The 15435-nt window shown below is 39.0% G+C and overlaps 2 protein-coding genes across 13 annotated transcripts in view; both read left to right on the plus strand.

The window, feature by feature from the left end:
- Positions 1-3518, plus strand: part of adcy9b (adenylate cyclase 9b) — a 66881-nt gene extending 63363 nt beyond the window's left edge. The window contains exons 9-10 of the mRNA XM_077213735.1: positions 47-70; positions 210-3518. Of these exons, the coding sequence (XP_077069850.1) occupies positions 47-70; positions 210-1503 (1318 nt within the window). The 3' untranslated portion in view covers positions 1504-3518. The remainder of the gene's footprint in view (positions 1-46; positions 71-209) is intronic.
- A 3012-nt stretch (positions 3519-6530) lies between these two features.
- The window catches only part of crebbpb (CREB binding lysine acetyltransferase b), an 88429-nt gene continuing 79524 nt past the window's right edge, over positions 6531-15435 (plus strand). For 11 of the 12 annotated variants that reach the window (XM_077213722.1, XM_077213725.1, XM_077213724.1 and 8 more), the window contains exon 1: positions 6545-7371. In XM_077213722.1, the coding sequence (XP_077069837.1) occupies positions 7284-7371 (88 nt within the window). In that variant the 5' untranslated portion in view covers positions 6545-7283. Of the gene's footprint in view, positions 7372-15435 lie in introns of all 12 variants that reach the window. The other variant, XM_077213729.1, reaches the window with a different exon arrangement.

The raw sequence follows: 15435 nt of genomic DNA on the forward strand, positions 1-15435 counted from the left end.
TAAAACGAATTAAAAGCTAACTTTTCTCTGTCAAATTTTCTTTTAGCACTTGGGAACGTTTATTTTTGAGGTAAGTTCAAGACTACGGATACTATTGTCTGTTTCACATTTTATTGGCTTGATTTTATGCTAACATACCACTCAAAATTTCCCAGTTTTCGTTTTTGTTTTACCATTGAAATTGTCTTCCTCTATATTCACTTCACCAGATCCAGTGACTTCAACAGCAGCATTAATGACGTCCAGTCCTCAGTAGAAGATTCGGCCCGACTGCAGGATCTACTCGGCCCAGAGGCTTTGGTTGCCTTTTTCCTGTTGCTTCTTCTTGTTTGGTTCCTCAACCGTGAGTTTGAGGTAAGCTACCGTCTACACTTCCACGGGAACGTGGAAGCAGACCAGCACCGCATCAAAATCCAAAACATGCGGGACCAGGCAGACTGGCTCCTGCGCAACATCATCCCCATCCATGTGGCCGAGCAGCTGAAGGTGACCCAGAGCTACTCGAAGAACCACGACAACGTGGGCGTCATCTTCGCCAGCATCGTCAACTTCAGCGAGTTCTACGAAGAGAGTTACGAAGGCGGGAAAGAGTGCTACCGCGTCCTCAACGAACTCATCGGGGACTTCGACGAACTCTTGCGCAAGTCTGACTTTTCCAACATAGAGAAGATCAAGACGATCGGCGCGACCTACATGGCGGCGTCGGGGCTCAATACGCAACAGTGTAGCGACCAGGCCCATCCACACGCCCACCTGCGAGCGCTCTTCGAATTCTGCCTGGAAATGATGCGAGTGGTGGACGACTTCAATAAAAACATGCTGGGCTTTAAGTTCAAGTTACGGATTGGGTTCAACCACGGACCCCTCACTGCCGGAGTCATTGGCACCACCAAGCTCCTCTACGACATCTGGGGAGACACGGTGAACATTGCCAGCCGGATGGACACGACTGGTGTGGAGTGTCGCGCTCAGGTTAGTGAGGAGAGCTACTGCGTGCTCAGCGGAATGGACTACGAGTTCAACTACCGAGGTACCGTCAACGTGAAGGGCAAGGGTCAAATGAAGACCTACCTTTACCCAAAGAGCGCAGACAGCGGACCTGTACCTCAATACCAGCTCTCGGTCTCTCCAGAAATTCGAGCGCAGGTGGACGGCAGCATCGGGCGCTCGCCCACCGATGAAATCGCTAATATGATGATGGCAACCAATGCCAGTAAAGTAGGTGCATCTTTCTCCGTGAGTTCAGGGCTTACCGGACAGGGATACGCTGGTAGAGACTTTCCCGAAAAGACTGCTGGAAGCAACGTTACGTCAAAGGCCCAACGATCTGCATCTGCTGTTGGCCTGACTTGTATACCAGAAACCAACCTGAGCGCAAGTCCAGCAGTTTTCGGTAAACAAGTAGAACCGACTTTGACATCTCCTGTCCGGGCGGAAAACGCAGAGGCCAGTGCAAACAAGGCGGGAGAAATAGCGTACATGGGTGAAATGACAAAACTTTGACTCTAAACACGCCAACAATGTTGTTGCTGTTGGTCTTAACCCTTTAAGCATGGGCTTGCAACACTCTCCGTTGAGTTTGTAGGGATAGGCATGTTTAGGGACGAATGCTAGTGTAGATTTGCATCTGTGTATGTGGAGTGGAAAGTTTAAGCACATACTCTTAAAAGTCTTTATACCGCCAACTGAACCAGGAGACACTTTCACATCTAGTGCCGTGGACCGTAAAAACTCAGAATCATTTCTACATGGAATAAGAAATGCTGGGGAGATGCATTGGGACGGCACAGACCTGAAGTCCCATCCTTAAACAGACCGCCGTTATTCCCGCTAATTTAATTTTGACTATTATTCCCCTACTTTTGTCTACCTTTCGTGAATTATTTTATTTTAATGAAGTGCCTTTAGGATGATAACAACAATATGTATGAGGCATTTAAAAAAAGATTTCTCAATCAAATCTTTAGCTAAAGATCAAAAAGATTTAGCATGTAAAATTGATGTTAGAAAATGCTTTAATTTTTGTGGAAGTATTTGATATATTTTGGAATGTTTATTGATATTTTTGAGTTCTTGTTGTCGGACCGTTCAACAGTCAGTATTCCAAACAGTTTTACAAAGCAAAACTCTGTATTGCAATTTTAAAAAGACCCAAGACTCTCAATGGCGCATGGCCAAAAGTGTCTGTGAAGAAGTATTAGTGAAATGTAGAGCAAGCTATGGGCTAAATTCACCTACAATCAAGAATATCAAACATTTCACAGGAGATTATTTCTCTTGCTTTATCTTGATGCATGTATTCCTAACTGTCTGATTATGTCCTTTCTGTCTTTTTTTTGTGATTTTTTTCCTGTCGCTCTTCATTCTGCAGCTAAATGTTGGGTTGAGAACTAACAATGAGTTCTTAGACAACATGGCAAGTTTGCCTTAACACTAATGAGTTCATAGTCTTAAAGGACCGTTCGTAGTCTTAAAGGACAAAAAAAAATCAACATTGACCCCATTTACTCTCCTTAAAAAGTTCCTGGTCTTATTCTGGATGATTCATCAGTGCACGTTGTTGTAAAAGAAAAAAATGTTTGTCTCACGAACATGGAAAAAATTAATTTAGCCAATAGCCATATAACAGTGTTATAGACTTTTGTAGGTAGTGCAGCAATTCAATGATGATTAATGGTAAACTGATTATCGCAATAGTAGCAAATAACGATAGATTTGAAAACAACGTTTAAAAATTTGGAGATGCTGTGGTCAAGAATCCTCCTCAAAAGTGGGTTGCTGGTGTTGTTTCAGTTTTGGCTTTATTTTGGTATTACCCACTTCTACCATCCAAACAATTCCTGATGGATAAAATTAAATCCTGTCCTGCGTTATTTTTCCTCATTGAATATTATATTGCACTTAAAGGTGCAGTAAGCGATTTCTGAGAAACACTGTTGATATTTGAAATCAGCCCAAACATTTTATCATAGCTGAAGCGAAGCAAAAATAATGCTTCGTGAAAAAACTAAGCGAAGATGAGGAACGAATGATAAGGGAGAACAATAATTTAACATAGAGTACACAAGAGTATCAAGCTAGTCTCGCGTAGCCAGAGCTTCAGACTGACGGCAGAAGGTCTGGACTCTATCGCAGCTTTTCTTGGCCAAGGACCGCCCAAGAGGACGTTTGACTGACATATAACGTGTGACGTGACAACAGCGTATTCCACTTGAACTTGAAGTGAACAAAACTTGCATTTACAAAGTTCCCAGTTCTTTGCATAACGCCCACGAGTGCACCCTCAGAGAGACATTCAGCCTTTGTGCTCAGATTTGGTTGGAGAGATGCTACTGAAACCATCGTTAGTCAGTAACATTCTGTTAAAAACTAAATGTTTAATTTTGCATTTCAGCTAGTAAGCCAACCGGTTTCATTTATTCATATTTTTGACTTATAATTTTGAGTGACAGATGTCATATTTAATTTAGCCTATTTTGACTGTATCATGAAATGACAAAAAAAAAAAAAAAAAAAAATTTAAATGTTGGCTGTACAATAATTTTATTTGTTATCCCCAATCCCTCTCACTGTCTTTAGGGGAAATTTAAATGTGAGATTCTGGAAACGAGATCTAAATTTAGCGGGATCGCTCGGGAAGAAAATCATTTTAAGCAGAGAGCGGGTGAACACAGAGTGATTTTAGGCAGGTGCAGAACCTTGCATAACATAAATAAACAGTCCCGCACAGACCTCTAGGCCCTGTTCACACCTGGTATTCAGATGCATTTGGGTCGATCGGATCACAAGTGGACGACGCTAAATACAGGTGTAAACGGGGTCTAAACATTTTGAGCTTGTCCACTTTCCACCATTTTCCAGAGGTAGTTGAAAACACATTAGTTGGGATTGCTTTCTTAGTGTAAACGCTCATGTGGTCGAATGTGTTCGAAAGACGCCTACTCTCCTCCTACTGACCTAATGTGTAAACATTATGGGAAGCACTAGCCAGACAATTTTGGTTTGAAGACAAAATATGTACCAAGCATAATGTTCTCGCACCATTCCTGATTTCTAACACACACTCACAGTGTTCGGCTGGTCTTGTAGCTTTCAGAGCAGAAACAAAAGCTGATGTTCACCGTGTGTTTTTCTGTCGTTTTCGGTTGCAATCATATGTTAATTGCATAAGCTTATTTCATCCATTAGATCGAAAGATCTGAAAAAACACCCCTTGAAGAAATCAGGACAGAAGTGGTTTAAAGTGGACAAAAGAGACGGATTAAAATACCAGGTGTAAACAGGGCCTTAGTTACAAGTGTGTTGTGGCACTCGGTCCGATCCACTTTTAACAGTGTTTCTCAGAAATCGCTTACTGCACCTTTAAGAAAATACGTCAAATGAGAGTATTAACATGCCATTTAATGTTGGCTTTGATTTTGGTTGTCGTCAACTAATATCGTAAGCGAGAAAAGTGAATTAAATTAGTTAAAATGTGAAAAAAGAAACTTTGACTCTATTTCAAAATAAATGGACAAGAAATTATGTTCACAATTAAGTGGCAGAGGACGGTTGCGAGTACTGGCAATAATCTAGGTAACATATATTTACTCTAGCCAGTCAAATGTACAGACTCGTGTGAATATTAGAATAGATTAGACCATAGCCTTAACTCTGCCTGCTTGTCTTTTGATGTGCAATTTAAAGGGTTAATTATTGTATGGGATATTAGCAAAAGGATCTGTAAATGTAGATTTGAATATTTTTGCCATTGAGTTGTCGCTTTGTAAGTAACTTAATCTGCACTGATACTGCATCCATTATATGACTGTCACATGCTTTAGCCCATGATGTGTTTACCTTTTGATAGCAGTTTAATTGGTTTCCTTATACCTTTTAGCTTTATGATAGGCAACCAAGGGTTGTGTGGTCAAAGATATGTTGTTGATTTTTCACATTTATAGGAACTGTGCTCTGATTATAAGGAAATGTGAAATGCATAAAATTGTTTTGACATTTCTATGAATTTGCAATCTGCCAAGATCCTAAAAGGGAATTGTTCTAAAACGCAATTCATTTGTCAGTATTTCTCATTGTATATATTAGTGCCTTTTACTCATTTAGAAGGCATCGAGTAGTCAAATTGAAATCCTTGTTTATATGTTTCAAACTGCTTGTCTTAATGTGATCTTTAGCGCTGTGCCTTTTCTTAAGAATTAGCTTGACGTGTTCATTCTCACTGTTTATTCCTTTTGAATGTGAACTCTTGAAATATTGGTAGGATGAATATTGTCATTTTACTACTAGGTGCCATTCTTAAATAAGTCATTTTTATTCTGTGCTGACTGTTAAGTTGATGTGTTTTCGGTGACGCCAAGCATTGCAAGCCATGTATAATATCTTTTATAGGGCACAACTTTTGCTAAGAGCAGAGCAGAGCAATATTAAACTTGATCCAACTAAATAAGCATTACGCTTCAGCCTCTGAACTGCTGCTTTAGAGCTTGAACATAGCTGGACGAAGCACATTTATGTTTTTTATCATAGGCATTATGATACATAACTTTCCATTCCATTACTTCTGCTTGAGACTTCATCATGAGCAAATAAAAAAACGCATTTAGGGTGAATGAAAGGGCTGAACTTATATGCATGATAACAGTAGAGCCACATTTTATTAGTTTTTTTTCTACTTTACAATCACTTCAGTTGGTCCAATCGATGAATACAAGCAATTTGACTTAATAAATGTGTGTATGTATAATTTGACACACAAATGTGTGTTTTTAATAGAAGTATTACACACACTGAGACTTCTTGCCAAAGAGTGTAATTATTAAAGAATGTATGATTTTGAGTTTCAGTCAGTTTCTTTGGAGATACAGTCATTTATTCATTTGTATAATGTTTCTCCTTTGTTTGTACATATGCATTGCTCTGTATTTAACATATAACCTATTTCATTTTTGTATTATTTATACCGATGCATGTGCCATACTATTACATAAAAGCTAATGGATGAAAAGGGAAAGCCAATAATACAGTGTTGAAATCTGCGTGCTGCTGTTGATTTACAATGAATATACCTTAAAGCTTTCTATGTCTGTCCACGTTAACAATATATCCTGTGCACACACTACCACACAAGTTGTCTTTCCCTTTAAATAGCCCATGACTTTCTTGCTTTATTCTTATCAAGTATGTAGCCTATTGTATTTACAAATTGCAAGGCTGTACCATGGCAATTCAATGGCAGTTTGCAGATACTACTGAAAAATCTCTTTAAGCTTTGCAAGAAACTTGAATTAAATTTTAATAAAGCGGTGTCACAGTAACAACAAATAGTACTAACTGTAATATTTGTCAGCATGGTACACTTTTGTGAGGGTAACTTACACTCAAATTTGAACCGATTGAATACTACATCTTCGACATTTACATGTAAACACCGGCCTCTAGCGGGTGTTATGGTCACGACCGCGTGACGTACACGTTTGCGTAAGGGGCGTGGCTGCGCAGCCCCTCCTCCTTCACAGTCTGGCTGGAAAAGAAAAAAAAACTTTTTGTATCGAAGGAATCAACAGCCGCCATCTTGTCGCGGATGAGCGTCAGGATTTCGGGAGAGCATTATATCAATTTTTACGCTACCTGCTCAATCGGAACCGGTCCAAATAGCTTCCCAGCGACGAAAACGACAAGCTTCGGGCCAAATCGCGGATCTTTGTGGCGAATATCAGCGTAATGGAGCCGTTTTTGTGGTCGGCTGGAAAACCCCCGTATATCTGATTTCCCCCTTCAGCGCGAGCGGCGCTCCTGTGCCACTCGCCTATATTAAAAAATAATATTTTTTTTCTCATTTTTCATTTATATTGCTGGACTTTACTGAATATTCGATTCGGGCTGGACATGGAGCTTGAAGGTCTTTATTTTTATTCGCAGAAAATAGCATTTTTGAAGAGACCCACGCGAACCACTTAAAGGAATCGAGATTTTTCGCCCTCGTCGTGTATTTCTCGGTTTTAACGATGATATAATTTATTTTCGTGGGGTTCGGGGCGATCATTAAGGTTAATTATGCGGGTTTTGGGTGTTGGATTATCATGGGGTGAATGGCGATGGCGGAGCGGGGCGCTGTTGAGTCGCGTTTGAGCCCCATCTGTTAATTATTGGCTCCTGATCGCTGAATAATAATAGAAAAACCCGAGGGTTGATTTGATTTATTTCGCTTTGTCCCCCTTCCGGGCTCTTGGAAGACGCATTTATTGCTTTGGCGTGTTTTTTTGTGAATCGAGAGAGAGAGCACGATGGCTGACAATCTACTGGATATGGGTCCTCCCAACGCAAAGCGGCCCAAACTGAACTCACCTGCGCTGTCCTCCTCCGACACTCCAGGTAAGATGCTCACCTGTCAAATCTGAAAACTTCTCAGACGTCATCTGTCATATCAAAAATCTAGATAAGAACTTCTCAGTCAGGTCACCTGTCTCGTAATAATTCATTTGCTCAGACGTCAAATATCAGATCAGAAACCATTTAGACCAGACTAAACTCTCACGTGTTCAATAAGAAATCTCTTAGGCCAGGTTTAGGTAGCAGTCTCACCTGTCCCATGAGAAACCGTCCAGATCAGGACCAGGTAGGTCTCAACATCAGAGTTGTCCCAGGTATGCTGCTCACCTGTCCCACCAGAGATCGGTCAGTGCAGGTAAGACTCTCGCCTCTCCATCAGAAGCCAGATCCAGGTCTTACTAGAGATTGACCAGTTAACTTGTGCTTTTTCTATGACGATATCCATCGTTTTTAAACTAATGTTTCTAATAACTGATATGCAGAATAATTTGTTTACATAGTAATATCTTGAAGATGATCATTAGACCGAAATTAAAAACAGATGCATTATAGATGTTGTTATTATTATTAATAATAATTCTTATTAGTATTCCAATTGTTATTATGCTAAGTTATTTGTGACCTAAACGATCAGTTTTTTGTTTTGAGTAAATTAAGGTACTTATTTCTCACTTGAGAATGAATAACTGTTATGTAATTGAAAGATAATTGTTATATTTATATACGTTTTTAAAATTGTGTTGAGTATTGAGTGCTTTTATTTAGACAGCCATCAAATTGTGCCATTTATCAGCAGGCTTGGTGTTACAGAAAATCGATTAAGTTAAAGCGTGAATATTGGTGAAATATGTCGGTTTAGATACGTCATGTTTAATTTTCTGACAACTAATATGCAGAGCTGAGTTTTATTTATTTTTTTGGGCATAACTAGATGATTGTTTGACAACAATACAAATATATAATTAATATTTTCTTATTAACAATAATTCTTATTAGTATTACTGTTGTTTGCGAAGTAATTTTGTGATCGAAGTGGTCAAAAAGCAATCTGTAACACTTTACAATAAGGTTACGTTTGTGTTAACATTAGTTAATGAATTAACTTGAATGAACTAACAATGAGCGATATATTATTACAGCATTTATTAACATTTTGTTAATATAAGTTATTAAAAATGTTCACTTTAGTTCACAGGGATTTAACTAAAGTTAACAAATACAACTTTTAATCTTAGAAATGTATTAGTAAATATTGATATTAATATTAAATATGATTTATATATGCTGTAGACGTATGTTAAATAATATAGTTAAATTAAAGCTTATTGTAAAGTGTTACCAATTTTCGTTTTTATGTCTTAATTGATAAGCTAGCCTACATATTTCTTGCTTGAGAATGAATCAATTATTTATATATATATATATTTTTTTACTTTTGCATACTTTACAATACTGTTGTTGGTTGCTTTTATTTAGATACCCATTAAATGGTCGCATTTATTAGTTGACTCTGTAATAAACAACAATAACCAATTAAGTTGGAAGGTGGGAATATCTGTAAAATATATCAGTCATAAAACTGCATGATATCATGCAAATATATCAATATAAAAAAGATTTTTCCTCGTCTCTCTAGCCTGTCTTACCTGTTGCGGCAAGCCAGGTTCAGGTAAGACACTTATCTGGCACATAATAATCCTATCAAACCGGGTTCGGGTAAGAATTTCACCCCAGAACCTAGTTCATAATCTTAAAAATGAAAATTCTGTCAGTAAATACTCACCCGTATGTCATTCCAACCCTGTAAGCCCTTCGTTCATCTTTGGAATACAAACTGAAGATATTTTTGATGAAATCCGAGAGGTTTCTGACCCCACATAGGCAGCAACGTTATTGCAACTTTCAAGGCCCAGAAGGATAGTAAAGACATCATTAAAATAGTCTGCGTGACTACTGTGGTTCAACCTAATGTTATGAAGCGACAAGAAAACCTTTTTTGTGCGCAAACCCCCCCCCCCAAAAGAATGACTTTACTCAACAATCTCTTCTCTTCCACTTCATTCTCCTACGCTGTTGACGTAGTATAAACAGAGCAGCGCTTCCTGGTTCTATGTCAGAACGCCACGTCACCATTGGCCGACGGTGGTCATGTGAGCACCACGACACGTGTGTGATGAAGCATCTGGCCAATAAAGAGCCGGAGTTCTGACGTAGAACCAGGAAGCGCTGTTCTGCTGTCTATGAAGAAGGTCAGAAATAGGGATGGGCATGATTAATCGACGATCGATTATTGATCATTAAGAATTTCGTCGATCACGTTAATTTGTTATCGATTATCATTAAACTAATGCTGCTGCGGAAAGTGAACGTGTTCCCCGGGCTGGTTGGTCAAGTTAGCGCGGAGGTACCTGTGCATCCCGCAACGTCAGTCCCCTCAGAGCGGGTGTTTTCAGCGGCTGGACTGAAGCCTTGTTAACACTCGACGCGTCCGCTCGAGCGCGAAGGTGAGCGCGGCAAAAATGACGTCATTGCGGTATTCGGTGTTTCACAGGCGAGCGCGTCGAGTATAAACGCCTCGTCTGTTTGGGGAGGTGCGGGCGCAATCTGTGGAGACTCGCGCTGCAGAGCCAGGCGAAGGTGTAAACGAGGCTTGACGGTCAGGTTGCGGTCGCGTCTGACCTCAGATCATGTCATCAACATGCTTATCTTTCTCAACAAAAATCAGTAGACTGGTGTAGAAGTTGTATGTGAGTTACTAGTTATTTTTTATGAGGCTTTGTTAAGTAGCCTAGCCGAATTGATTGTTACAGTAAGTAGGCTAATCTCTCTCACCCTCTTTCTCGACTCCGTTCTTGGATAGTTCTGAGTTACATTTTGACAAACCCTGTCAGATCTAAGTATTATTATGTTTTTGGTTAAGTTATTGTTTAACATGATTTTTTTTATTATTTATTATTTTGGAACAAACGAGGGTCTCTGTTTAAGAACGCCAACTCGCAGCTGCAGGTTCCGTTGCTTCCGAGCACCGCAGCGCATATATCTTCAAGTTTAGCCTAACCGAACGTCCAGTTTTACTGCCACAAGTTGATCATCTTGTAATAAAGATCTAATCGAGGAAAAAACGCGCTGTATTTGTGTATTTTCATTGCATTTTTAATTTATAAAAAGTATATAATATAAAAATAAATAATGAATTTGAATATAAAAATATTAATGATTAATCGATAGTCGATCGTTAATTCTCCCGACGATCGACTAAGAAAATTTAATCGAATGCCCATCCCTAGTCAGAAAGCTCTCGGATTCCATCAAAAATATCTTCATTTGTGTTCCAAGATGAACGAAGGTCTTGCGGGTTTGGAACGACACAAGGCTGAGTAATTAAAGACAGAAATGTTTGGGTGAACTACGCTTTTAAGTACCTTTCACACTGAGCATGACGCGATATATCTCATAGGTTTCTCCATTTGTTTTTTTTTAAACCTAGTACGCTGCATAACACACAACAGTAAATTAAGATAAAGTTTGGTACTATACTAGAAACACAAACGGGTGCATTAGAGCTACAATTAGCATCAAGCTACACATTACGATTTATGAGATTATGACTTCACTCAAAACCCACTTAAAACAACAAGTGCTTGTAAACTTCCGATTGCGATCTTAAGTGGATTTTGATAATATAATGGGCAGATATGCATTATTTGTAGTTTTGTATAATGAACTGAATGCTACCTGCTTAGCATTTCTCATGTAAACATCCTTTATTGTTATAAAAATACCAAGAGCCCCATGGAAAACACATACAGACCAGATGAAGAGTTCAGATGCAAAAGCCGTTAAACGCCACATCCGTCAAAAATGAGATAATATTGAGCAAATGCTCTCCACACATGCTTTACTTTTATTAAATTATTTTGCTTCAAATCCGCTAAATCCCAGCATCAGTGTGGATCAGTTTCTTCATTCTTACATTTTGAATTCTGATTTCATCATTTGCAATGTTTCCAGTTCCATCTTTAGTGATTTTGCAACTGTTTACTATGTCTTGCTGTTCAAAGAGGTGGACTTAGAGGTTTTTGGACAAAAAAAGCACACATGGACTCGTTTTGCTGCAACAGACAGTCAAATTTGTTAAATGCTAATGAAGTGACGAAAGTCGATTTTTGAAAATAAGGCATTTCAATAGCCCCTTTCACACGGCAATCCTTTAATTGCCGTTAAATTACTAGAATGACTTTACCGGTAAATGCACAAATACGCTGTTCACACAAGCAACAACATTCTGACCATTCACACATCAGCAGCAAAATACCAGTAAATTCTGTGATGTCAGTCATCGGAAATTATCTTTAAAGGGCCCCTATTATGCTATTTTAAAGTTTCCTAATGTTGTTTTGAAGTCTCCTACAACAGGTTTACATGCATCAAAGGTCAAAAAACTGTTTCATTTCCTCATAATATACATTTGCACATCACCACATTTTCAATGATTCTCAAACGACTCGTCAGATGAATCAATGACTACGTTTACATGCAGCCAATAACCCGTTCAAAACCGGGATATTAGCAATAACCCGGTCACGCACGGCCATGTAAACACCGGCAAAAACCCGAATATGCTCATATCCCGGATTTTAAAAACCAGCATATGATACCTGGGGTACCCCTTCTCTAGCCCGAATTTTTGTCATGTAAACGCGTATCGGCATATCCCCATAATGATTTGTGTTCTGCGCATGTTCTATTCGCAAGGAATCTTGGTCTTTTGAGTAGAGGAACTTCTCGGCGCATATAAAAACCCGCGTGCAGTAGGCTATACCGAAAGTAAACATGGCGAGACGCAGCACAGTCTTGCCACAGTCTCCACATTTGGAGCGAGGTCAGTACCAGCACCAAAGCTCAAACAAAGGCGATCGCTATCTGCCCCAAACTATTCATTATCCGCGTGCTGCTGCTGTTGTTGTTGTCTTTGGATACAGGAAGAAGAATCGGAAATGACGCATATTGCGTCCTAAGGTTGTCCGTACGTCCAGACGCTAATCGTGCGTCGCCGTTTACATCGGGATATTGCAATTCCATGTATACAGGAGTAACTCTCTCTGCTCACGCATGTAAACAGGTTATTCGTAATGTTTCAGAAACCCGAATAGTGACCTTAACCCGACCATAACCTGAAAATTAGCTGCATGTAAACTTCATGCAGTAAAATTCAATCTCTCTAAATCCCTCCTTTCTGCGAGTTACTGTACTCTGATTGGCCAGATAGCTCAGTCTGTTCTGATTGGTTTACTGCCTACAGCGCGCGCGTCGAAAACAAAAACGCCCATTGCCATAACGCCAGGTCTGCGTGTCCTGAGGCTTCCTACATCGTAAACTAAACACAGTAACGAACAATGACGTCGATTTGACCATATCAATCCTAGCAAGAGTCCGATGATGAAACGCTGGCAGAACTAGTTATTCAACCCGAACCTCTATCGCAAGGACGACCTAAGCAGGACGTTTCTCAGTGATACACTAGGGATGCACCGAAATGAAAATTCTTGGCCGAAGAATAATGAAACGCTTAGCCGAAGGCCGAATACCGAACGCGGTGTTTCACATTTTTTCCATTTATTTTGCCAAGGTTTTCACCATTGCATTTAATTAAATAGTAAAAATATGCTTTTTTTACTATTTTTTCTTGCTTTTCAGAGAAAAATCAAATTGCAAAAATACAATATAACACTAATATAAAATAATAGTAAAATAATATAAAATAATAAATAATATAAAAATAGGCCTATAACTGACTGCTGAAAGAATGTAACTAAAAAAGTGCATTGAAAAGTGCAAAAAAAAAATGTGGATGAACCCACAACAAATGCATAACTGTCCTAGACATAAGCCTACTTTTGCGGTTTACATACACTTTATCGTGGGCGTTGACAGGTTTGCATGGATTGACTCATATAATTTGGGTTTCAATATAGCGCGCGCTCTCCGTGGCGATTAGCAGATAAGGAGTTGCCATGAGAATGACTGACATCTCTCTTTTTTCATACAGATTACATAAACAGAGAATATTTGTTTTCGTTTTGAATTAGATCATTTAAAAGTACACAATTAAATGATTATAAAGATATATTGCCATTGCCTGTGTGACTAGTATTGGCTGAGTTTTGTTTAAGTTTAGAGACGTGCTCCAGAAAAAAACTTTACGGAGACGGAGAGATGCAGAAAGCACACCCTGTTTATTTTCTTTATTTTACAAAAGCACAGTTTTGTTTCGATTGTAGTGGACACAAGTAGACATTTGACAGTTTATTTTTTCATGTTTCTTAAGTCTGCATTTAAGTGACCATAAATGACGGAGTATTTAAGTCTATTTTGCTGCAATGTGAAAAAAATCCAGCAAAACGCGCCGGCGCGTTTGTCAACTACAGAAGGTTAAAAGACGCTTTAGTGCTGCAAGTGAGGGTACAACGTCTGCCTGAGATGCATCAGATGAGCTTCTCTTTTGTTATCTGCTCAAAGGGGTGATGGCTGTTGGCTGCATTTATAAAGCGCGCGCCTCTCACTCTACGCTGGTTACTATTTGATCGCGTCATCAAAAACGTCATTATTCGGCCGAAATAATTTCGGTTGCCGAGCATTCGGTGCATCCCTATGATACACTACTCAGTTTGAGGTACATTCTCATGAGATGTTGCAACTGTAATTCCTCACCATCAGCATTAACAAGTGCATGGCCAACAGCATTAACAAGAACATGTCCATCAACAAACCGATTATTTTACTTGTACTAATTTATTTACCCAGTATTTTTTATAATATATTGTGGTGAACACGTGGAAACTGTATGAATGACTGATGTAACATAAACGTTGGTAAAACAAATCTTGCTCCATGCTTAATCTTTCCTTAAAGTAGTGAGAACGACAGACAATCTGCATTAATGGACAGAGTTTTAGGTAATGGTGGCCTACAACTGATTAGCAGAAGTATTTCAGTAAGACAGTGATAACATGAGTTAGTCAGATAGCTGGTGACAAACACAATATAAAACTCAAAACTAAGTATTTTGAACACCATCTTTCAAGAGCAAGCGGTTTGTGAATCCTGCATTGAACTCTGAGATTTGAGGAAAAAGTCATAAGTAAAATAAAGGGAACACAGCAAAAGTTTTGGATAATACTGCTGTGGAATCGTGGTAAAGATGACTTTTAACCACTGATTCTTCACATGCTCGTCCTTGGGCAGTGTAAAAAAAAAACTGGCTTTACCTTCACATTGTAGAGCACAGCATCTTCTCGACATGATGATATCCAGCAACCACAGGAATCAGCTGCAATGTTAGAGTTTCAAGTTTTCCCTGGTGTCTGCGCGCGCAATAAGTGGGTGGGGAAAATGCTAATGTTTCGTCTTGATGTCACAAAGAAACCGCTTATGACTCGTTTGAAAAAGGATTCATTTCATTGGCTCAGTCAACTCTTACTTTTGAAGGACAATAACTTTATAATACGGTGCACTTTCAGATTTTAAACTTTGCAGAATGTTTTTATTCACTTAGAGCTATGTCACACACTACATAAAAAGTCGTTTTCCAAAATCCATAATAGGGGCCCTTTAAACGCCGCGCTGTTGTCTTCATTCATCCGCATAAGGAGAAGCGCTTTAGTTTCACTTTCTGTTTTATTTGACAACATTTTATGACTTCTGAGTGAAAGGCAAAACGGATGATCAAACAGAACACGTTTTTGCTCTTAAAAACACGAAACGCACACAATATTATCCAACTGCAGAGCCACAGCGCTGATGAATGGAAAAGGCAGGGTCTCGAGCGCGATACGTTGAAAAAGCTGCAAGACGTGGCGCAACAGTCAGATTATCATTTTCATATTTTTAAATAGAATAACTATTCAAAAGCCTTCTGTACACAGTGCGGAGTAATCATGTCATATTCATAAGTCTTTATGATGGGCACAAAGTAGGGCTGGGTGATATTTTAAAAATATTTTATCGATAATCGCCTTAAAAAATATCGCAATATTCGATTATGTCATCTACCCGAGCCACATCCCGCCACAGACAACACTGCCGACATACACATTTATTTTCTTT

This window comes from Siphateles boraxobius, unplaced genomic scaffold (assembly GCF_051911475.1).
Source record: "Siphateles boraxobius isolate OS27281-9 unplaced genomic scaffold, OSU_SipBor_1 66, whole genome shotgun sequence".
Taxonomy (NCBI): Eukaryota; Metazoa; Chordata; class Actinopteri; order Cypriniformes; family Leuciscidae; genus Siphateles; species Siphateles boraxobius.